The sequence below is a fragment of the Jaculus jaculus genome, chromosome 8 (genome assembly GCF_020740685.1).
Source record: "Jaculus jaculus isolate mJacJac1 chromosome 8, mJacJac1.mat.Y.cur, whole genome shotgun sequence".
NCBI lineage: Eukaryota > Metazoa > Chordata > Mammalia > Rodentia > Dipodidae > Jaculus > Jaculus jaculus.
Genome location: NC_059109.1, coordinates 126635158 through 126658179, shown reverse-complemented (window position 1 = coordinate 126658179; position 23022 = coordinate 126635158). Strand labels below are relative to the sequence as shown.

The window sequence follows — 23022 nt, the reverse complement described above, 5'->3', positions numbered from 1 at the left end:
GTCTCACTCTAGCCCAGGCTGACCTGGAATTCACTATGTAGTCTCAGGGTGGCCTCGAACTCATGGTGATCTGCCTACTTCAGCTTCCCAAGTGCTGGGATTAAAGGTGTACATCTTGTGCATCTGGCTTACATGGGTCCTGGGGAATCAAACCTGAGTCCCTAGGCTTTGCAGGCAAATGCCTTAACTGCTAAGCCAGCTCTCTGGCCCCCCTTTCCAAAAAATAGTTTAGTTAACTAATTAATTTGAGAGAGACAGAGAGAAAGAGAGAGAGAGAGAGAGGGAAAGAAGCAGGTGGGGAGAGAGAGAGAATAGTGTGCCAGGGTCTCTAGCCACTGCAACTCCAGATGCATGTGATACCTTGAGCATCTGGCTTTACATGGTACTGGGGAGTCAAACCTGAGTCTTTAAGTTTTGCAGGCAAGCTCCTTAACCACTGAGCCATCTCTCTACCTCCCCTTTTAAAAAAGCAGTTTAATTAGTTTGAGAGTAAGTGAGAAAAAAAGAAGCAGATGGAGAAAGAGAAAGAGAGAGGGAGAAGGAGGGAATAGGTGGGCCAGGGCCTGTAGCCACTGCAAATGAACTCTAGATGCATGTGCCATCTTGTGCATCTGGCTTTACATGGGTACTGGGAAATCGAACGTGGGTCCTTAGGCTTTGCAGGCAAACTCTTTAACTGATGATCCATCTCTCTAGTTCTTTCCCCTGTCTTTCTATCAGAGATATACAGAGGAGCAAATACAGGCTCAGAATGTTCAGCGGCTCATCCTAGGAATTCCACTGCAGACTCAACACCCCAGTCTCACAGGCCCCCAGAGCAGTTCTGCCCAACACAACTTTCTGAAATGCTGGAAATGCTCTGTGTCAGTTCTGGGCGAAGTGACAGATACCTGTCACATGTAGCCACTGAGCACTTGAAATGTGGCTAATGCTGTTGCCAAGAAACCAGAAATTTTAATTTCATTAATTTAAACATAAGTGGCTGCATGTGCCCTGGGGCAGTGGATTTGGAGATCCTCAGAAGAGATTTCTATATTTTGCTTTTCCTTCCCAATGCCTTGGTCTACTTCCCACTTGAGTCGCCACCCAACACATCCACGTCCAGCTCAGAGCCATCCTTTTTTTCTGTGACATCTGCTTCTCATAGTGCCGTCTTCTCCAGGCCTCGTTCTACAATTCCTCTACCCTTAAGCTGAGTCATCTGGTTTCAGGTGACCAAGGGAATCATTTACCTGGAGCTCTTCTTCCACCTACCCCGGCCCCTGAGCAAACTTCCCTCTGGGCAGAACCAAGGCAAGGAGGCAAACAGCTTGCCCCGAGTGACCCAGGAAGTGATTCTGCAAAGTCAAGACACACCTTCACCCTCTGAACTCCTGGAGTTAAAATTCAAAGGAATGGTACTATCCGGGCGTGGTGACACACACCTTTAAACCCCAGCATTCGGGAGGCAGAGCTCGTGAGTTCGAGGCTACCCTGAGACTGCGTAGTGAATTCCAGGTCAGCCTGAGCTAGAGTAAGACTCTACCTTGAAAAACAAAAACAAAAACAAAACAAAACAAAGCAAAACAAGCTGAAATCAAAGGAATGGTACTTAGGATCCCGTGACCTCCATAGTCCCTACCACAAGGGCCGTCTGAGGTTCATAGACAGGCTGGCAAACCGGTCGTGAGGCTATCTGCTGAGCCTGAGTACACAGAAGTGGCCAAGACAGAGGTGGGACCTAGATGCTGCGGGGTGCAGTGGAGCCGCTGTGAGTGCCCCCCAACCCCCCCCATGTACTCTCCATGGTCCTGAAGAAGTCATCCTGACCTCAACTTTCATATCTGGAAATGGGGAATTTTTAGACAGAGCAGAGCTTGATGCAGACTCTGGAATCACTCACTCTCTGTCCACACATGGGCATCGCGATCAGTATGTTGGGTGTGAGTTCTTCCCAAGGGTTAGTCACTCATCACCAAACACAGTGGGGCTTGATGCATTCAAGCCGTTTCAGGCCCAGGTGTGGTGGAAACCCCCCCCCCCTGTAATCCCAGGACTCAGGAGACTGTGGCAGGAAGATGGACAGTTTGAGGCTGGGGTTGGAGAGCTGTCCCAGTGCTTAAAGGCACTTGCTTGCAAAGCCTGACAGCCTTGGTTGATTCTCCAGCACCTACAAAAAGCCCGATGCAAAAAGAAAGAAAGAAAGAAAGAAAGAAAGAAAGAAAGAAAGAAAGAAAGAAAGAAAGAAAGAAAGAGGCACATGCATTTGGAATTTGTTCCAGTGGAAAGAGTAGGGGCTCTTGGGTTTATTCTCTCTCTTTCTCTGCATATAAACGAATAAAATAAGGCTAGGCTGGGCTTTATATGGAGACCCTCCAGTGGGACATTATTTTTTTTTCCTACTGATAGAACAATGTTTGCTTGTTATGCTTTCTGACCTCAGAACACTGCAAAGGTACAAAACAGACTTGTGCAAGAGCTGTGACTTCTCTCACTGAATGGCCCCTGCCTTTGAGTTTGGAGTGCCTGGTTTGTTATCATTTCTTCATTCACTTAGCAGACATCTAATCGAGGCCTTGAGGACTGAGGAGAACAAAGGCAGGCCAGGGCCCCGTTTGCATGGAGCTCAGGTTTGGAGGAGGGAGAGATAATGACAAACAAGCAATCAAACGAGCCCCGTGAACTTCAACTAGTGAGAAGGTAGGTGCCAGGTGACAACGAGGTCCAGACACGGCGCACCCTGGTTGGTTGGTGTGCGCAGAGGTGAGCTTCATAAGTAGGAACCTTTGACGTCAGGCTGAGCCACAAGGAGCCCGAGATAGAGGACAGGAGGGCCAGGCAGCAAGGACAGCAGGTACAGGGGTCTGCCTGTCTTAGCCCACTCCTTTACAGCCAGAGCCTCAGCCCACACCCTTGCCCCAAGCGTCACTGGAGAAGTTTGCTGTATTTTAATTTTTAGTTTGATGGTTTCTTGAGGAAGGGTCTCATGTAGCCCAGGTTGTCCTGAACTTCTTGAGGAGCTGAGGAGGACCTTGGGCCCCTGATCCTCCCAACTGTACTTCCAGGTGTGTAAAGCCATGCTAATCTTAGGAGCTTTGCTTTGGAAGTTGGCTCCATCCTCCAGGCCCAGCAGGGTCAGGAGGGGCTGAGAGGCAGTGGCTCTATTAATTCTCCACTAGATGCCTCGTGTCCACATGGTAAACCTGAAGCCATTTGCCCACAGGAAGCTCAGCTGGGGCAGGGAAGCTATTTGGGGTCACTGGTACTGTTCCAATCTCTAACTAGTAAGGCAATGGAACACATTCCAGACCCACGTGCTGGTGTGGGCCAAGGATCAGCTTCCCAACCTCTGTCGCCTTCCTAGCTCTAGAGTCAATGCCTCTACATGGGTCAGAGAAGCCCAAGAGAGGAAGGGACAGAGGCAAGGGGAGAGGGAGAGAGAGAGAAATAAGGAGGAGGAAGAAAAGAAAGGGAGGAAGGACAGAGAAAGGAAAGATAAAAGAAGAAGACAGGAGAGGGAGAAAGTCAAGGCCAGGGACTCAGACCCTTTCAAAGGCGACCCTTACAATAGACATTCACAGCATATCCCGCCTATGTCTGTGCATGCAGAATGGAAACACTGCTCAGGAGGGCTCCCAGGCCATCCTTCCCCTCAAAGCAGATTTTACTCATAATACTCCAGAGCTGGAAGTGATCCTATGTCCTTCAGTGGAAGGTGTACACACACACAGCCATGTGTTCACAGAATGGAGCACACTTGGCCCTGAAAAAGAATGGGGTCTGATACAGCATCATGCTGACTCTCATAGACATCGCCTCTGAGTAAAAATGCCAGAGAGGAGAGTCAGCCCTGTGTGTTCCCCTGAGATAAAGCCCCAAAGCCGTCGCCAGTGCTGTGCAGGAGTTGTGGGGATGGGACTGAAGGGAACCTAGAAGGTTCTGGTGTGGGAGCTCCCCATGCCTGTGTCCTGATCTGGTGGATATGACAGGGGATGTTCACCAAAACTCCTTGAACAGGGTTGGAGAGATGGCTTAGCAGTTAAGGCGCTTGCCTGCGAAGCCCAAGGACCATGTTTGACTCTACAGATCCCACGTAAGCCAGACACACAAATGTGAGGCAAGCTCAAGGTCACACATGCCCGCTAGGTGGCGCAAGCATATGGAGTTCCATTTCAGCAGCAAGCCAATTCTCTCTCTAAAAATGTTACACAAGAATAAAAACATAAAGCCAAAAAAAAAAATTTTTTTTAAATCCTTGAATAGAGTTCACAGTGGGTGCATTCTATTGCTTGTAAACTGCAGCTCAGTGAGACTGTTTTCACGCATATTTATCACCCCAGCTGTTCCTGTGAAATGTTTCCCATAGGGGAAGTTCCATTCCTCTTACTGGATGTGGGGGATCCCTGAAAGCACATGACTTCTCCCATCATTCTTGAGAAATAGTTAACATCCCCAGATGCTTTCATACACAAATAAGATCTCAGTGCAGGAATTGAAACTGTCAGCTGTGAGTGGCGATCAAAACATGGAACTTTATTAAGAAAGAATTTATCCCTTCCCCTACTTGGATGGGAAGCTGGGAGGGGGTTAGGAGGAACTGCCTTTTTTTTTGAGGGCCCTGTAGGATGTCATTCCTTCTTCCTGCATCCACTGAGAGAAGTGGGGTGGGGACCGGAAGAGTAAGTACCGCAGGTGCCTGTGGTCTTCCTTGGCTTCCCTTGGAAGCAGACCTTTCTCTTGTGAGCCCTACAGGGTGGGAGACTAGAAGACTCCTTGGGGGAATACTTAGCTCTCCCCCTGGGATATGGCTTTCTATAGCTACTTACCTCCACTCCTTGGCTTCTCAGACACAGGGATGGTTTTAAGAGTCATGTAGAAGCCAGCCACTTAGGCAGGGTCCAAGTGGACCAAGCCAGGCTGCCCTCTTTGTGATCATCTGGTGTCCTCAGAATGTTTGGGTTCTCCCTCCTTTGCAGTGAAGCTATGGTTCAGTTGGGAATGCCAGATTAGGAGGTCCTGGTGGCTGTAAACTTCAGACAGATGACTGGTTTCTAGGTGTTAAGTATATCCCAAATGTGCCATGGGATAGACTTAATCATGGTGTGTTTATCCTGGTGCTGATTGGATAATTAGCTTAGTTTCTCCCCCCCCCCCACCACACCTCCTCAGCAAACTGCCCACTCCCACCCACTCTGGGACCATGGCCAGGTTCGAAGTCTTTCTGTGTCTTGGATGCCTTATCTATTAAATGGAGCTAATTGTAGCGCCTCCTCCCTAGGCTTGTAACAGCCCCATTGTCACTGAAGCAATGCAAGGCCGCCCTTTGGATGGTGTCAGGTCACAGAGCACATACGGGCTTGGGAACTGTAGTATTGCTGGTGTTAGCACCAGTGCCCACCCGTCAAGGGAGGAATCACAAGAGCTTCCCGACTTCCCGATTGCTTTCTGGAGTAGAGAAGTCAGAACTCAACAGAGGAGGCTCCTGGATCAGGGCTCAGGAGGGTGGGTAATGGCTGTTCAGAGCGGAGGCCAAAGACAGAAACAGCAAGGATGGATCAGAGTGGGGAGAGTGGTTCTAGAACTAAGAATGCGACAGTGTCAGGCCTGCGGGAGGAAAGGGAGGGTGTGGGATTTGGATGAGAACACAGTGGCAAAGACGTATCCTCTGGGGCCTGAACGAGTGCCCGAGTCCAGATCACTACAGCCACAATGGGCAACTTACATGACTCACGCTCAGCCCAGCAGTCACTCTGTCATGGAATGGACATGGTGAGCCTGCCTCAGAGCGTCGTGAGCACAGCGCTAGGCCATGCACACAAGTCAATTAGAAATGCACCTGATAGTGAGTACTGTGGGTTGTCAGTGCTTGGTATTGCTGGGATCCCCAAATTCTTAGGAGAGAAGACTTTGCCCGTGTAGATGTAGTTTGTGAGCTGAACAGGACTTTAGACTGCAGTACATGGTTATAGCTCTAGGCATGACCAAAATGGATGTTTAAATGCTCCCCCTCCCCATCTCCCCCCAAAAGAGAGAGGAGGTAATCACACCTTCCTATAAAGGTGCTTGGCGACATTAAACATACATGGAAGTGGTCCGGGAGTTAGTTAGGAAATGCTCAGGGCATAGCGCTGGGTTAGCGGAGAGGCGGAATGTCCCAGGTGATGTCACACAGCACAGCTCTCAACAATGCCAGCTTTTCTTCGGTGCCTTGCCACGGCAGCCCAGGGAGATACTGGCCCCATCAAGTGAGACCAAGAAGTTTCAATTTTTTTTTTTTTTCTTTTCCACTGTCTCTGAAAGAATCTACGCAGAAGCAGCATACATTCTGTTCCTTCACTACTCGGTAGAATTTTACTGCAGCCAGCAGGTGAGACTAGGCGGCAAGGAGGTTTTAGATGGCTGCCTGGTGCCGTTTCTTTAGCAGATGCATTTCTACCTCTATTTCCAAGAGTCGAGTAAGTTAAATTTTCAAGAAGTTTCTCTATATCCTCTAAGTTGTCAGTTGGCGTGACGTTGTTTAAAATCCCCCTTATAATCCCTGTGATGCTGACGGCCACGGTCATGTCCTTTTCCCTCTCCTGTCCCCTGCTAAGCTCCGAGCTGAGTATTGCTAGCCAGAAGCTAGTCCTCTGAAAGCCTTCACCTGGGTGGTGTTTGCTCTCTCTTTCTCTTTCTGTCTTTCTTTCTATCTCTCTTGCTCACACTTACTGATTTATTTATTTATTTTGTTTTTCCGAGGTAGGGTCTCACTCTAGCTCAGGCTGATCTGGAATTCACTAGGTATTCTCAGGGTGGTCTCGAACTTGTGACAATCCTCCTACCTCTGCCTCCTGAGTGCTGGGATTAAAGGCACGCGCCACCACGCCCGGCTACGCTTACTGATTCCTGATGAGTCAAAGGATGAAATCCGCACCGTTCTCCTGTGGCCGCACAAGGCAGTGCTGGGTTTTGAGGAATGATAAGGAGTCGATGCTCCGAAGCCTGTAGGACTAGGGAGCATCCGACCTTCAACCTCCGCAGCTTATGTGCAGTGAGATGGTGCTCTGGGAGCTCATCCAGGGCCAAGTCTTCCCTCCTCACCCCTTTTGGCCTCTAAGCTAAGTTAATTACACCCCCAACCTGCATCCCCAAGGGATTTGGAACCGCGCCTGCCAGGGGACAGCTAAATGTCTGCAGGCACCTTTTCTGCCCAAGACCCTGAGGCCCTTGAGCTCAAAGGCTTGTTTCCTCTTCTCTGAGTCCTGAAGCTCCAGCCTGGGGCCCAGCCAAGAGACTAAGGGTCACCATTCATCCATCTACCCACACCCATCTGTTCATCCACCCACCCACCCATCCATCCACCCACCTATCCATCCATCTATCCATCCATCCCCTTTCTCGGCCATTACCCAATGCTGCTACCAAGCCCTTACGATGTGTTGGGCAGTGTGCTTGATATTAGGGACACAGAAGAAAAATGAGATGGAGCAAACAGGGACCCTGCTTGTTGCTCCTCACTGGGGAGACAGGAAGTGACTCCTGGTGAATGACACCATCTTTGCATGCTGCAGTTGGGCAGCATTTCCAAACTGGTTTCCATGGAACCCAAGCTGTATAGAACTTAAGCGTTCAAACGTACGGACAGGTAGATTTGGGAAATTTGGTTAAACCAAGGCTAGTGACTTGTCAGCATCCGCAGGGCATCCATCATGCATTGTTGGGAAACAGTAAGGAGAACAGGTGTTAGGAATTTCTCTTGACTTACAGCCCTCTCTTGGAAGTATCTCACGTGACCTTAGATGACGCTTCCAGTGTCTGACACAGACCGTATAAGACCTCCTGGCACCCCCCTCCCCCTCCGCCAGCTCCTGGTGGTTCTACCCATGTAGAATGCACTGGGTTCTTTTCTGGCTGTGGAGTGTCAGCTCCTCTCATTCCAGAGCCACACTGATAGGTACTCAACAGCCTAAGGTCCCAGGTTTGATTACCCACAGAAGCCAGATACACATGGTGGCACATGCGTCTGGAGTTCATTTGCAGTGGCTAAAGGCCCTGGTGCCCTCATTCTCTCCCTCCCTCTCTCCCTCCCTCTCTCTCTCTCTCTCTCTCTCCCTATCAATCAATATTAAAGAAAGAAAAGAACTACATCAGAGGGCTGAAGTTGGCTCAGCAGTTAAGGCACTTGCCTGTGAAGCCAAAGGACCCAGGTTCAATTTCCTTGTACCCACATAAGTCAGATGCACAAAAACTACAGCAGGCCTGGTGGCACAGGCCTGTAATCCCAGCTACTTGTCAGGAGAATCACAAGTGCCGATGTCTGCCTGGACTACAGAATGAGTTCAAGGCCAGCCTTTGGTAAAGACTTAGTCAGACACCGTCTCAAAATTAAAAAGCGAAGGGAGAGTGGTTTAAAAAAAAAAAGTCCTGGAGAGATAGTTAAGTTGTGGAGTGCTGGCCTGGCACGTGTGAGGCCCTAGATACTTAAAAAATAATGGAAACCAACGGAACAACCTGCAGTTCTATCTGCCTGGTTCATTTGAAAGTAAAAACTGGCCATTGCACAGACAAAGCGTGCTCTTGTCAGCCAGGTTTGGCTCACACAGGCTCTCAGCTAGAGGACATGACCTTTCTTTTAGACCCACATACAAAGGAAGCTTCCAGCAGAGGCAAAAGGCATACCCCCCCCCCCTCACTGTGCCAAATACCTCTCAAACCCCATCTCAGAGGCCAGAGAGATGGCTTAGTGGTTAAAGCGTTTGCCTGCAAAGCAGAAGGACCCGGGTTCAATTCCCCAGGACCCACGTAAGCCAGATGCACAAGGGGGCACACACATCTGGAGTTTGTTTGCAGTGGCTGGAGGCCTTGGCACTCTCATTCTTTCTCTTTCCCTGTCTCAAATAAATAAAGAAAAATAAATTATATTAAAAGCAAAACCATCTCAGAAAGATGCCACCTTCTCCCAGAACGCTTCTGCCTTTGGTTCTCCAGAATGGCCACAGGGGACTTTGGAGGCGAGTGAGAGACCGGGGAGTGGATGGAGAGCCTGTAGGAACCACAGGGCGCCTTAGCCGCCTTGCTGGAAAGGCCACCGCACTTCCTGGTTGGGAGCTCTTTCCAGGAGGGCTGTTTCCCTGCAAGTCTTGGCTAAGTGTGTCTCAAGGCAGAGGGTGCCTGGGCATCACTGCTGTGAGACAGTGGGGAGGAGGTATGTCTCAGTCCATTTGAACTCTGGAACAAAATAACTGGGTAATTTCGAATCAGTGGAGATTTATTTTTCACTGTTTTGATGGCTGGAAATCTCTAAAACTACTTAGTGGCCCAACAAAGCTCCAAGATGGAGGTATTGGCCAATTCCAGGCCTAGTGAGGCACACTTGGCCTCAAAGATGGTGACTTGCTGCTCCATTCCCACACAGAAGAGTGACCCTAAGGCCTTGTACAAGGGCACTGATGCCGCTCATGAGGGTTCAACTCTCATTTTTTTTTATTTATTATTTTTATTCGAGGTAGGGTCTCACTCTAGCCCAGGCTGACCTGGAATTCCCTATGGAGTCTCAGGATGGCCTCGAGCTCACAGCAATCCTCCTAACTCTGCCTCCCGAGGGCTGGGATTAAAGGCATGCACCACCACGCCTGGGTAGGACCCAACTTTTATTACCACCACAATGGAGATGAAGGGAGGTATGTCAGTTATTTTCTTGTTGCTGGGACAAAATACCCAACCAGAAGCAGTTTAAGGAAGGAAAGAATTTCTTTGCAGATTACAGACTCAACAGGAAGTCCATTGTGGGAGGAAAGATGGCAGGATCAGGAAATTTGGGGTCATGTGACCCCATCCTAAGGGAGGAAGTGGACAGGGGTGGAAGCTGAAGGCCCGTCATGCTTTCTCCTTTTGTGAGCAAGTGACTTTTACCCCCAGCCATCTCTCCAGCCCACATTCTTCTACTTTCTTCTTCTCCTTTTTTTCCGAGGTAGGGTCTGCCTGTAGCCCAGGCTGACCTGGAATTCACTATGTAGTCTTAGGATGGCCTTGAACTCACAATGATCCTCCTACCTCTGCCTCCCGAGTGCTGGGATCAAAGGTGTGCGCCACCACACCCAGCTTTCTTTCTTTTTTTTAATTTTTATTTATTTATTTGAGAGCAACAGACACAGAAAGACAGATAGAGAGAGAGAGAGAGAGAATGGGCGTGCCAGGGCTTCCATCCTCTGCAAACGAACTCCAGACGCGTGCACCCATTGTGCATCTGGTTAACGTGGGACCTGGGGAACCGAGCCTCGAACCAAGGTCCTTAGGCTTCACAGGCAAGAGCTTAACCACTAAGCCATTTCTCCAGTCCTCTTTCTTTTTTTTTGAGACAAGCCCAAAAGACTGGCCTCTTTTATGTGAGAGAGTGAGAGACACAGAGAGAGAGAGAATTGGCACGCCAAGGCCTCCAGCCATTGCAATCAAATTATAGACACGAGCGCCACCTTGTGCACATGGGCGACCTTGCACGCTTGTGTTGCTGTGCGTCTGGCTTACGTGGGACCTGGAGAGTTGACCACGAGTCCTTAGGCTTCGTAGGCCTTAACCACTAAGCCATCTCTCCTGCCCTCTTTCTTTTAATACAGTCCAAGAAACCATCCCATGAGATTGTGCCGCCCACCGGAACTAACCTGATCTAGAAAATCCCCCACAGATACGGCAAGAGATTTGTTGCTATGGTGATTCTAAATCCTGTCAAGTTGACAACCGGAGATGACCCATCACAGGAGGGGACATAAACTCGAGCTACAGATCTGCCCTGCTCACGGATTTTGTTGATGTTGCTGTTTTGTTTTTTTTTTTCCTAGGTAGGGTCTTGCCCTAGCATTGGTTGACCTGGAATTCACTATGTCATCTTAGGGCGGCCTCGAACTCATGGTGATCCTCCTATCTCTGCCTCCCAAGTGCATCACCACTCCCGGCCAAACTCTGTTTTAGAGCTAATCTTTCTGGGGGCCGTCGCATAGCTGATGGGTGATGAGTGCCTTACCTGCATGCTGTTTCCTTGAGCAGCAGAAACCAGTGAACCAGCAATGGCACCACACCCCAGATGCCAAGGGGGGTCTGTGTGTGTGTCTGATACCATCTTATAGATTAGCTGTCTTATAACAGACCTACGATGAAAGGGAAACATCGCACACTCATGTTTGGGTTTTTTTTTTTTTTTCCCAAAGTGCAAAGATACAAGAGGAGATTGAGAGCCCATCAATGGTACATCCAGGCATTTGAGGTTACAGTCTCTGCTGAGGAAGTACCTTTAGCAAGTGAGGACACCTTTCAGGTGGAGTACAGATGAGGATAAACACCAACACTGGGCACCAACAGCCCAGTGAGAGTCAGACCTTGTCATTCCACATAGAGGACACTCGGTGATGGGCATCTCAGAGTGCTGTGGAGACATGCCAGTTGTCAGCAGCCCTTGCCGTTCCCACTTGTGCCAATGGCATCTGGCTGTATCCAAGGCTGACTCTCCAGCTGCCAGAGGGGGCTCAGCCTGTCTCCGGAGAAACTGAATGGGTGTTGGACGTTGACGCTGCCAGGAGCATATCTCAACAAGGGATGGCCAGGGCATTACAGGGAGGTCCCCAGCTGTCCTGCCTACCCGGAGGACAGCCTGAGGCCCATTCTGCACTGTCTCCAGGAGTCCCACCAGGATCACCCACCTGGAGCCCATAGGGATAGCCTTCTCTTAAACATATTTTATATTTTTTTTATTTTTTAGTATTTTATTTTGGGGGGCTTAAGGTAAGGTCTCACTCTAGCTCAGGCTGACCTGGAATTCGCTATGTAGTCTCAGGGTGGCCTCAAACTCACAGTAATCCCACCTTCCTCTGCCTCCCAAGTGCAACAAACCCGGCTATTATATATTTTTTTAACTTCATTTTATTTGAGAGAATGGGGAAAGAAAGAGGCAGATAGAGAGAGAATGGGTGCATCAAAGCCTCCAGCCACAGCAAACGAATTCCAGATGCATGTGCCACCTTGTGCATCTGGCTTGTGTGGGTCCTGTGGAGTTGAGCCTGGGTCCTTAGGCTGTGTAGGCAAGCCATCTCTCTAGCCCATGAAACATGTTTTATATTGCTTCCTTTTCTGTGTCACCTCCCACTGTCCTTCCAGAACTTTCTGGGATCCCCTATCAAATAATTAAAAAATAAATTTATTTATTTGCAAGCAGAGAGAGAGAGAGAGAAGAAAGACAGAGAGAATAGGTATGCCAAACCCTCAAGCCACACTGCAAATTAACTCCAGATATATGCGCTGGCTTGTGCATCTGCCTTTATATGGGTATGGGGGAATCAAATCCAGGTCGTTAGGCTTTGCAGGCAAGTGCCTTAACCACGTAGCCATCTCTCTGCTCCCTCAGGTAACTTTTTAAAAAAATGTTTTTTTAACATTTCATTTTTTATTCATGTTTTTAAATTTATTTGAGAGTGACAGAGAAAGGCAGAGAGAGAGAGAGAAAGAGAGGGAAAGAGAAAGAGAATGGGTGTGCCAGAGCCTCCAGCCACTGCAAAGGAACTCCAGATGTGTGTACTCCCTTGGGCATCTGGCTAATGTGGGTCCTGCGGAATCGAGCCTGGAACCGGGATCCTTAGGCTTCACAGGCAAGCGCTTAACCACTAAGCCACCTCTCCAGCCCCAAGGAATTTTTGTTTTTTCATGTGTGTGTTAGTGTGGAGATCAGAGCTTGAAACAAGTGTCTTCTTCAATTGCTTTCCGGCTTATTTATTGAGACAAGGTCTCTCAGTTGAGCCCAGAGCTCATGGATCTGCACTAGGATCCCCTCTCTCTGTCTTTTTAGCACTGGGGTTAACCACTTGGCATTTACAGGGGTGCTGGAGATCTGAGCTCCGGTCATCGCGTGTGGGTCTCATCACTTTATTCACTGAGCCATCTCCCCAGCCCCAAGTAAATTGTGTTCACTCTCGTCCTGGTCTCGGGGTTTCCTCCAAAGACGATGGTGTCACCTCATATATTTTTCCAGCAGTGCATGGAGTGGTGAGGTCATCCCCGTTTTGTATTGAGCCAAAGGCGAAGTGATGCCGCCTGCTCCAGGTCAAAGCCTTGGACGCTCCCTTGTCCACTGCTTCCCAGACAAGGAGCCTCTGTGGACCCACCCCTGACCCCACTGTCCCTGTGGGAGCCGGCCGACCTCCGACTATGTGTGTGTGTGTGTGTGTGTGTGTGTGTCTCCCGCAGGAAGGCCGCTGCCTGTACATCATCATGCTCATGGCCGTGTACTGGTGCACCGAGGCCCTGCCCCTGTCCGTGACGGCTCTGCTGCCCATCATCCTCTTCCCCTTCTTGGGCATCCTGCCCTCCAGCAAGGTCTGCTCCCAGTACTTCCTTGACACCAACTTCCTCTTCCTAAGTGGCCTGATCATGGCCAGCGCCATCGAGGAATGGAACCTGCACCGCAGAATCGCCCTCAAGGTCCTCATGCTCGTTGGGGTGCAGCCAGCCAGGTAAGGGCCCGAGCCCGCTCTTCCTGCTCGGCCACTGGGCCAACAAGCTGTCACTTCCCACCACCTGTCTAACATCCACCGGCTTACCCCGCAGCTGTTTCGCGGGCTCCTGGGGTTAGGCAGCACAGAGTAGGGGCGCCCTGGTACCCAGATCTCCTCTGAGCTCGTAAGAACTCCTGAGAGGGGGTTGCATGACTGGTCCTCAGGCCCTGTGCACAGGGATTTTACAATACTGTAACCGGGCCGCTCTGGCTGAAGCCCAGGTCCCCTGTTCTGGAAAGTGACAGTGCCCCCCTCTGCCCGTTATATAGTGAGGTGACATGGCACCTGCTTTGCAGGTTCTTATAGGGATTAAGTAGGCTAGTGCAGGTGATCCCTTAGACCTGCGCCACCCTCGCTGGCTATTTTCCTGCTCAGGTTTGGAGGGGATTGAAGGGGCTGAGGGACGCAGTGGGGAGAGTGAGACAGCCTCGGAGAGAGAAGCAGGCTGGTTCCGGTCCTGCAGTGCTTCGGGCCCTCGCGTTAGAGTCTGTCTCTTATTCTCAGAGTATTGGCTGGCCTTCACAATAGGGGTGTTTTCACAGGACAATGGGAGCTGATTCAGTTGGTAAAGTGCTTGCTATGCGAGCATGAAGACCCGAGTTTGGATCCCCTAGCGCCCACATAAAACAGGTGTGGTGGTGTGTACCTGTAACCCCAGCCCTGGGGAGGTAGGAACTGCAAGGTCCCTAGGACTTGCTGGCTGCCTAATCTAGCCAAGTCAGGGAGTTTCAAGTTCAATGAGAGATGCTGCCTCAAAAGATAAGGAGTGTACCTTTAATCCCAGCGCTCTGGGGGCTGAGGTAGGAGGATTGCTGTGCTTTTGGGGCCAGCCTGAGACTACCCTGTGAATTCCAGGTCAGCCTGGGCTAGAGTGAGACTCTACCTTGAAACCGCGCCCCCCCAAAAAAATTTTTAAAAAAATGAGGCGAGCACTTGAGGAAGACATTTGATATCAACCTCTGCAATACACACACGTACACACGTGCGCCCGCCTACAGACTGTTGCAGTCAGGGTCGCATTGCTGGCAGAAATCACCCGACCAAGAGCAGCTTGTGGGGAAAGAAGGTTTATTTGGGCTTACAGACTCAAGGGGAAGCTCCATGATGGCAGGAGAAAACAATGGCATGAGCAGAGGGTGGACATCACCCTTGGCCAACATCAGGTAGACACAGCAACAGGAGCATGTGCCAATCACTGGGAAGGGGAAGCTGGCTATAACACCCATAAGCCCGCCCTCAACAATACGCTGCCTCCAGGAGGTGTTAATTCCCAAATTGCCATCCGCTGGGGATCTAGCATTCAGAACACCTAAGTTTATGGGGGACACATGGGTCAAACCACCACATATACAAACATACATATATGCATGCATGCCTCCCCACATACCCATGCTAATTTTAATTTATTTTATTTTTGGTTTTTCAAGGCAGGGTCTTGCTCTAGACCAGGCTGACCTGGAATTCTCAGGCTGGCCTCAAACTCATGGCAATCCTCCTACTTCTGCCTCCCGAGTGCTGGGATTAAAGGCATGCGCCACCACGCCCGGCATATTTTATTTTTAATATATTTATTTATTTCACAGAGAAAGAGGGAGGGAGAGAGAATGGGCACATCAGGGCCTCTAGCCACTGCAAACAAACTCCAGATGTGTGCTCCCCCTTGTGCATCTGACTAATGTGGGTCCTGGGGAATCAAACCAGGGTCCTTTGGCTTTGCAGGCAAACACCTTAACCACTAAGCCATCACTCCAGTTCCCACCCCCCATGCTAATTTTTAAAAATAGGAGTGTCACTTCAAGAAATAGTAATATGAGCTGAATGTAGTGGCACAGGCCTTTAATCCCAGCACTCAGGAGGCAGAGGTATGAGGATTGCTGAGTTCAAGGCCACATGAGACTATGTAGTGAATTAATTCCAGGTCAGCCTGGGCTAGAGGGAGACCATACCTGGAAAAACAAAAACCAAACAAAACAGAAATAGTAATATGTATAGGAGTGTACATATTTTTATTTTTCCATGAGTCCCTTTGGCAGTCTGTGAATCACCACTCTTCCCAGAGAGTTTTTAAAAATTTTATTTATTTATTCATTTCACAAAGAAAGAGGGAGTGAGGGAGAGAGAAAGAGAATGGGCACACCAGGGCCTCCAGACACTGCAAACGAACTCCAGATGCATGCGCCCCCTTGTGCATCTGGCTAACGTGGGACCTGGGGAACCGAACCTGGGTCCTTTGGCTTTGCAGGCAAACGCTAAACTAAACCATCCCTCCCAGAGAGTTTTTAATGGCGTGAAGTGTGACTTCTGTGATTTAAAATAACAACTGCAACCGCAGCAAAGTGCAGCTTCACATTTGTGCCAGAGTGACATGCACCCTCTTTAAATTAGGGACTGTAGCCAGACCCAGCTGCGGGCTGATGACAGCCCAGACCCAGCTGCGGGCTGATGACTGCCACAGCACTGTGGCAGGCTTGAGGGCCCATGACATCCTACAGCTCTGCAGCTCCTACAGTGCGACAGAAAAATGCCCGGGAACATTTTTGGCAGCAAAGTTCCAGGCACTGCGTGTATTACCAGGCTTCGAAGCTTGTCACCTTCTTAAGGAAGCACTCACCTTCCATTAGAAGTTAGCAGAATGGGGCTGGAGAGGTGGCTCAGGGGTTAGGGCACTGGCATGCAATACATCCACGTAAAGCCAGATGCACAATGTGGCACATGCATCTGGAGCTCATTTGCGGTGGCTGGAGGCCCTGGTGCACCCATTCTTGAATTCCAGGCCAGCCTGGGCTACAGCAAGACACTACCTCAAAAAATAAAAAAAGTGGGCTGGAGAGATGGCTTAGCGGTTAAAGCACTTGCCTGCAAAGCCAAGGGACCTTGGTTAGGTTGCCCAGGACCCACGTAAGTCAGATGCACAAGGTAGCACATGCATCTGGAGTTGGTTTGCAGGGTCTGGAAGCCCTGGCATGCCCTTTCTCTGTCTCTCTGTCTCTCTCTCTCTCTCTCCCTCTTCCCCTCTCTCCAGTGTCCCTCTGGTCTTGTGTAGAGAGGCAGCTGGGAGGTAGGAGGAGGTAGGGGATAGCATCGGGCCTCAGCCTGGGAGGTGACCGTCACGTTATCCTCCAAGGAGATGACGGCAGCTAGAACCGGGGCCAATGGCCATGGAGAAGAATAGAATGCACAGGTTTGAGAGCAAATTGCTCAGAGAGAGTGAGAAGATCTGCACAGTGGGCGGGCTGGGGGAGAGGTGGCAGGAACAGAAGTTTCCAGATGACTGCTCGGTTTCTAGCATCCACTCGGTGCAGAGCAGTGTCTCATGGGACAGACTCCATCGAAGAGCCGGTTCCAATGCCCAGTGGAAGTGGACCCCCAAGGGGGGCTGTACAGGTGTCAGAGCACAGGTGAAACCAAGGAGAGCCTTCCAGGAGGCAAGAGCCTCTGAGCTCGGCCTGGAGGGGTGACTGGCCTCCAGCAGTCGTGGTTACAGCAAGGGAAGCAGTGGGGCAACTGGCCTCAGAACCAACTGGAAACACTGCGCTATCCAGAAAACACTGAATTTAGCAGGAAAGGGGAGGATTATTCAGCACATGTTGGAGCTGAGGCAAGTGGTTTAGTTAATAAAAAAAAAATCTGTTTATTTCTTACATCATCCCATATGTCTCCAAGAGTTCCGGGAGGATTAAGAGACAATATGAAGGAAAACCCCAACACTGGTTCTGCTAATGGGGATGGCTCAAGCAGAGCCCGGGGACAGGGGAGTTTAGGGACAGAAGCGTCCAGGCATCCAGGCATGCTGAGGGTCATCAAGGAGTCTAGTGTCATGAGCAGTGGGTGTGGCAAGAGGGAGTGGGGGGTCATTAGGCAAAGTAGCAGGATTCTGAGAGCCAGGCCACTTGGCTCAGGGATGGCGGCAAGGCAGGGAAAGCTCTAGGCTTAGACTGTGTTTGCTTAGGTCCCTGTGGTCAGGTGACTTAAACACATTGAGCCAGATGCGACCTTAAGTCTAAAATAAGCCTAGGTGTCTGGTCTCTCTGTCACTCACTTGCCTTCTCCAGACCCCAATTCTCCACCTGGAAATTCAACCAGAAGGATTTCTCAGGGGCGGGACATGGGGCCAGAGGTCCTCCTGGGTCCACCCGTGACTTCTTCTTCTGTTTCCTAGGCTCATCCTGGGGATGATGGCGACCACCGCGTTCCTGTCCATGTGGCTGAGCAACACGGCCTCCACGGCCATGATGCTGCCCATCGCCAGCGCCGTCCTCAAGAGTCTCTTTGGCCACAGGGAAGCTCGGAAGGACCCCGGCTGGGAGGGTGAAGAGAACACAGGTGAGGCTGGGAGGGGGCAGCGGCCAGCTCCACCATGGGAGGGGGACAGGGAGGCCCAGGGACGCTGCATGGGTTGTGCAGCTATCAGAAGCCAAGGGTTTTAATGGTGACAGTAACGGAATCAAGGAAGACAAACCATGGTATCCTGGTTGTATTGTGTATAATGTGTGTGTGTGTGTGTGTGTGTGTGTGTGTGTGAGTGTGTGTGTGTGTGTGTGAGAGAGAGAGAGAGAGAGAGAGAGAGGATCACACATGTGGAGATCACAGGACAAATTTCAAGTCAATTCTCACTTTTCCACCTCACTTGAGGCAGGGCCTCTCCAGTTCTCACTGGAGGTGGGATCTCTCTGGTTCTCACTCAAGATAGGTCTCTCCAGTTCTCACTGGAGGTGGGGTCTCTCTGGTTCTCACTCAGGTGGGTCTCTCCAGTTCTCACTGGAGGTGGAGTTTCTCTGGTTCTCACTCAAGGTAGGTCTCTCCAGTTCTCACTGGAGGCGGGGGTCTCTCTGGTTCTCACTCAGGTGGGCCTCTCCAGTTCTCACTGGAGGCAGAGTCTCTCTGGTTCTCATTCAAGGTGGGTCTTTCAAGGTCTCACTGGGGGGGGGGGTTTCTCCAGTTCTCACTCAAGGTGGATCTCTGCAGTTCTCACTGGAGGCAGACTCCTTCTGGGTCTCCCCAGTTCTCACTTGAGGCAGCATCTTTCCGGTTCTCACTCTGCTGTTCTTCTTTGCTACGTTCGCCATGAGCTTCTGGAAAATTCTCCTGTCTCTGTCTCCCAACTTCCAGTCAGTGTTCTTGGATTATGGAAGCCCACCACAGCTTCTGACTGTTTACATGGAGAGTGGGGCGTCAAACTTGGGCACACAGACTTGAGCAGCAAGTGTTTAATGCATCTCCCCAGTCCCCCATGCTGATTTTAAGAGACAGAATTAGCTCAGGCAGAGTGCCTCGTACCTGGAAGACCAGTACTCAAGAGGCTAAGGCAGAAAAATCGTGAGTTTGTGGCTAGCCTTGGATACACCATGAGACTCTATCTCAAAAGAAAGAAAAAAAGAAAGAAAAAAAAAACAGATCTGAGAGATTGCTAAGTGGTTAAGGTCTATGCCTGTGAAGCCTAAGGACCCAGGTTTGATTCTCCAGGTCCCACAAAAGCCAGATGCACATGGTGGCGCATGTGTCTGGAGTTCGTTTGCAGTGGCTAGAGGTCCTGGCATGCCCATTCTCATTCTCCTATCTCTCTCTCTCTCTTGCCCTCACTCTGTCTTTAATAAATAAATAAAATAAAAATAAAAATAAACCTCTTTAAAAAAGACAAGAAAATGACCAATGAAAGCCAGGTATGCTGGCACACGCTTTTAGTCCCAGCACTAGAGAGGCTGACGTAGGAGGTTTGCTGTGAGTTTGAGGCCAGCCTGGGCTACAGAGTGAGTTTCAGGTCAGCTTTTCAGGTCCCCCTGCTTCAAAAAACAAAAAACAAAAACAAAACAAAACAAAAAAAACAGCAAGCAAGAGAGAAACAGAGAATATGAACTAACAAGACAGTTACATAAATGGGTCTCATTAAGCAGTTATGACTGGAAAGCAAACCAGAATGGAACCTAAATACCATCTGGACACATTGCCAATAAGTAAAATCATTACACTCAGACAAAATCATATAAAAATGAAAACCAATCTGGATGGTTACTATGGGGAAGATGGCAGGTGAGATGGGGGTAGAAGGGAAAAAGAAAGGGAGAGAGGGAGGGAGGAAAGAGAGGGCCCTCCTGATTCCTTTTACCCTCAGAAAGGGGATTTTAGGAAACAAAAAATGCAAATGGCTGCTGTGTACAGATAAACGTGAGGAGAAAAAGGGAGACAACTTCCCCACATCACACAGCAGCAGAAGTGGCTGAGCCTAACTTTGAACCCAGGCAGTATGGCTGGAAACTGGCTGTATCAGTGAGATGCCTTTTATCTGCAATTAAAGGAATGGCTGTCTTCAAGCTGCTTTAAAAATAGGGGGCGGGGGCTAGGGAGATGGCTTAGCAGTTAAGGCATTTGCCTGTGAAACCTAAGGATCCAGGTTCGATTCTCCAGAACCCACATAAGCCAGATGCACAAGGTAGAGCATGCATGTAGAATTCGTTTGCAGTAGCTAGAGGCCCTGGCATGCCCATTTTCTCTCTCTCTCTCATAAAAAATAAAATAAAATATTTTTAAAAATAGGGGGTAATGAAGAAATCAGAGACAGGCAATTGTAAGATCAATTCAGAAGCACGATGGTTTCAGGACCTCTCACTGGAGACTGCAATTCTCTTCATTTTATCTCATGACAACAAAGCAACTGCCCCTTCACTTCTACTCTAAAATGTCTTATTCTTTTCTTTTTGAATATTTCATATATTTATTTATTTGAAAGAGAGAGAGAGAGAGAGAGAGAGAGAGAGAGAGAATGGGCATGCCAGGGCCTCTAGCTACTGCAAACAAATTCCAGACACATGTGCCACCTTGTGCATCTCACTAATGTGGGTACTGGGGAATTGAACCTGGGTCCTTAGGCTTCGTAGGCAAGTAACTTAACTGCTAAGCCATATCTCCAGCCCCTAAAATGTCATATTCTTTATTGATGCAAATGTGCTTGTAAGAGATTTAAATCCATATGTATGTGAGCAGAAATCACAAGTTCATCCCTGGTGTCAATTCTTCTTTTGTTCCTGTCATAGTCCTTCCACATGGGCTCACATGTAGAGGGAAGGCTGAATTTTGCAGCCTCGCTTGAGATTAAGTGGCTAGCTGATTAAGTTTGGAATATGGGGCATGAGTGGACACTCTCCTCCCCGCTCTCTACCTCCCGTTGGATGTAAATACGACCTAAGCTGGAATTCACTCTGTAGTCTCAGGCTGGCCCCAAACTCACAGTGATCCTCTTCCTCTGCCTCCAGAGTGCTGGGATTAAAGGTATGCACCACCACGCCCAGCCTCTCTTTCTTTTTCTTATCATGTGTGTATAAATGCAACGTATGCATGTGTGTGAAGATATGCACACTCATGTGCAACATGAAGGCCAGAGAAAGATGTCATGTGTCTGCCTCTATCACTTCTGCCTAATTTTCCCGAGACTTACTCTCTCACTGAACCTGGAACTCCGTGTTTTTCAGTTATACTGACTGGCTGGCCAGGGAGCCCAGCGATCCTCTTGTCTTGTCTATGCTCCTCTTGCTGCTTGGGTTATAGGCATGTGTACACTCAACATTTTTTTTCCTTGATAATTTCCTAAGATAAACTTTTAAAAAATTATTTGGGGGAGAGAGAGAGAGAAGCACAGAGAAAGAGAATGGGCATGCCAGGCCTTCAGCCACTGCAAATGAACTCCAGACACATGTACCACCTTGTACATCTGGCTTACATGGGTAGTGGGGAATCAAACCTGGATCCTTAGGCTTTGCAGGCAAACACCTTAACTGCTAAGCCATCCCTCCAGCCCCGAAATGTGCATCTTTTGCATTTTGGGGTGTTTTTTTTTCTGATGGAAGCTGGGTGTGGTGCTCACATCTTTAAAAAAAAATTGTTCATTTTTATTTATTTATGTGAGAGTGACAGAGAGAGAGAGAGAGAGAGAGAGAGAGAGAGAGGGAGAGAGGGAGAGAGAATGGGCGTGCCAGGGCTTCCAGCCACTGCAAATGAACTCCAGACGCGTGCGCCCCCTTGTGCATCTGGCTAACGTGGGTCCTGGGGAATGGAGCCTCAAACTGGGGTCCTTAGGCTTCACAGGCAAGCGCTTAACCACTAAGCCATCTCTCCAGCCCTTTTGGGTGGTTTTTCAAGGTAGGGTTTTGCTCTAGCCCAGGCTGACCTGAAATTCTCTATGTAACTTAGATTGGCCTCGAACTCACAGTCATCTTTCTACCTCAGGCCTCCTGAGTGTTGGGATTAAGGGCGTGTGCCACCAGGCCCAACACAGATATCTTAAAAGATAATAGTTGGTCCGTGTGCCATCTGTCTGTGAGTATCTCCCCACCACACATGGTCCTGAAAACTAGCTATGCTTCTAAGCAATGCTTCTAAGCAATGCTTCTAAGCACTCTGTGGATACAATTTGGAGAGGCACCGTGACATGTCCATTATGTCATTTCTGGTGAAATGGCACATCCAGGGTCCCAGCAAGGGCAAAGTCTTCCGGGTGGCAGGGTTGGCAAAAGGCCCCCATAAAATAGCCAGACAGTAAATATTTTGGACTTCGAGGGCTGCTGTGTCGTAACTTCCCAATGCTGTCTTTGAAGAGGGCGACTTTGGCAGGGCTCTGTGCCAAGAGCATGTTGTGTATGGGTGACAAGAGAAGATTTCAGACATCGTTGGCCTCCCCAGGTGTTATTCTTCTGTGGAGTTTTCAGCTATTTAAAAACCTGAGCCATTCCTAGTTTGCAGGCCAGATCATGACATGGGTTCCAAGGGGCGGACTCAGCCTGCGGATCTGGGGCTGTGGACTCCACTTCAGTGGGATTTCACTGCTTTTCAAACTGTTTTCCCCAAGTCGGGGATTCGTGAGAGCACACTGGGGTGGCCGCAGGTGTCAGGTACTCAGCCCTTTCCTCCTTACCCACCCCCACACCCCCACTTTTTTTCTGAGGTAGAATCTCACTTTTAGCCCAGGCTGACCTGGAATGCACTACGTAGTTTCAGACTGGCCTTGAACTCACGGTGATCCTCTTACCTCTGCCTCCTGAGTCCACTGAGACTAAAGGCGTGCGTCTCCTCGCCCAGCTACTTTCCTCCTTTTCTTTTTTTTTCTTAATTTTTTTGTTTATTTTTGTTTATTTATTTGAGAGCAACAGAGAGAGAGAGAGGGAGAGAATGGGCACGCCAGGGCCTCCAGCCACTGCAAACGAACTCCAGACGCGTGCGCCCCCTTGTGCATCTGGCTAACATGGATCCTGGGGAATCAAGCTTCGAACCGGGGTCCTTAGGCTTCACAGGCAAGCACTTAACCGCTAAGCCATCTCTCCAGCCCCCTTTCCTCCTTTTCAATCCCAGTGCCTCCCACTCTATATGCTTTATTCCCTGCTTTCGAAGACCAAGTATTTATTGAGCACTTACTGCATGCAAGGGCTCTTCTGAGTTCCTTGTGTCCACACGGGACTTGTTTGGAGGAAAGAGAGTTGAGGAAGAAGTAAGAGGAGAGGATGGGGGAGGGATCCAGGCCACACAGCGGCTCTGTGTGTTTGAA

General features: G+C 49.5%; 1 protein-coding gene across 1 annotated transcript in view; it reads left to right on the top strand.

Annotated features, from left to right (window-relative positions):
* The window catches only part of Slc13a3 (solute carrier family 13 member 3), an 89494-nt gene that overhangs the window by 22567 nt on the left and 43905 nt on the right, over positions 1-23022 (top strand). The window contains exons 2-3 of the mRNA XM_045156919.1: positions 13186-13451; positions 17653-17816. Of these exons, the coding sequence (XP_045012854.1) occupies positions 13186-13451; positions 17653-17816 (430 nt within the window). The remainder of the gene's footprint in view (positions 1-13185; positions 13452-17652; positions 17817-23022) is intronic.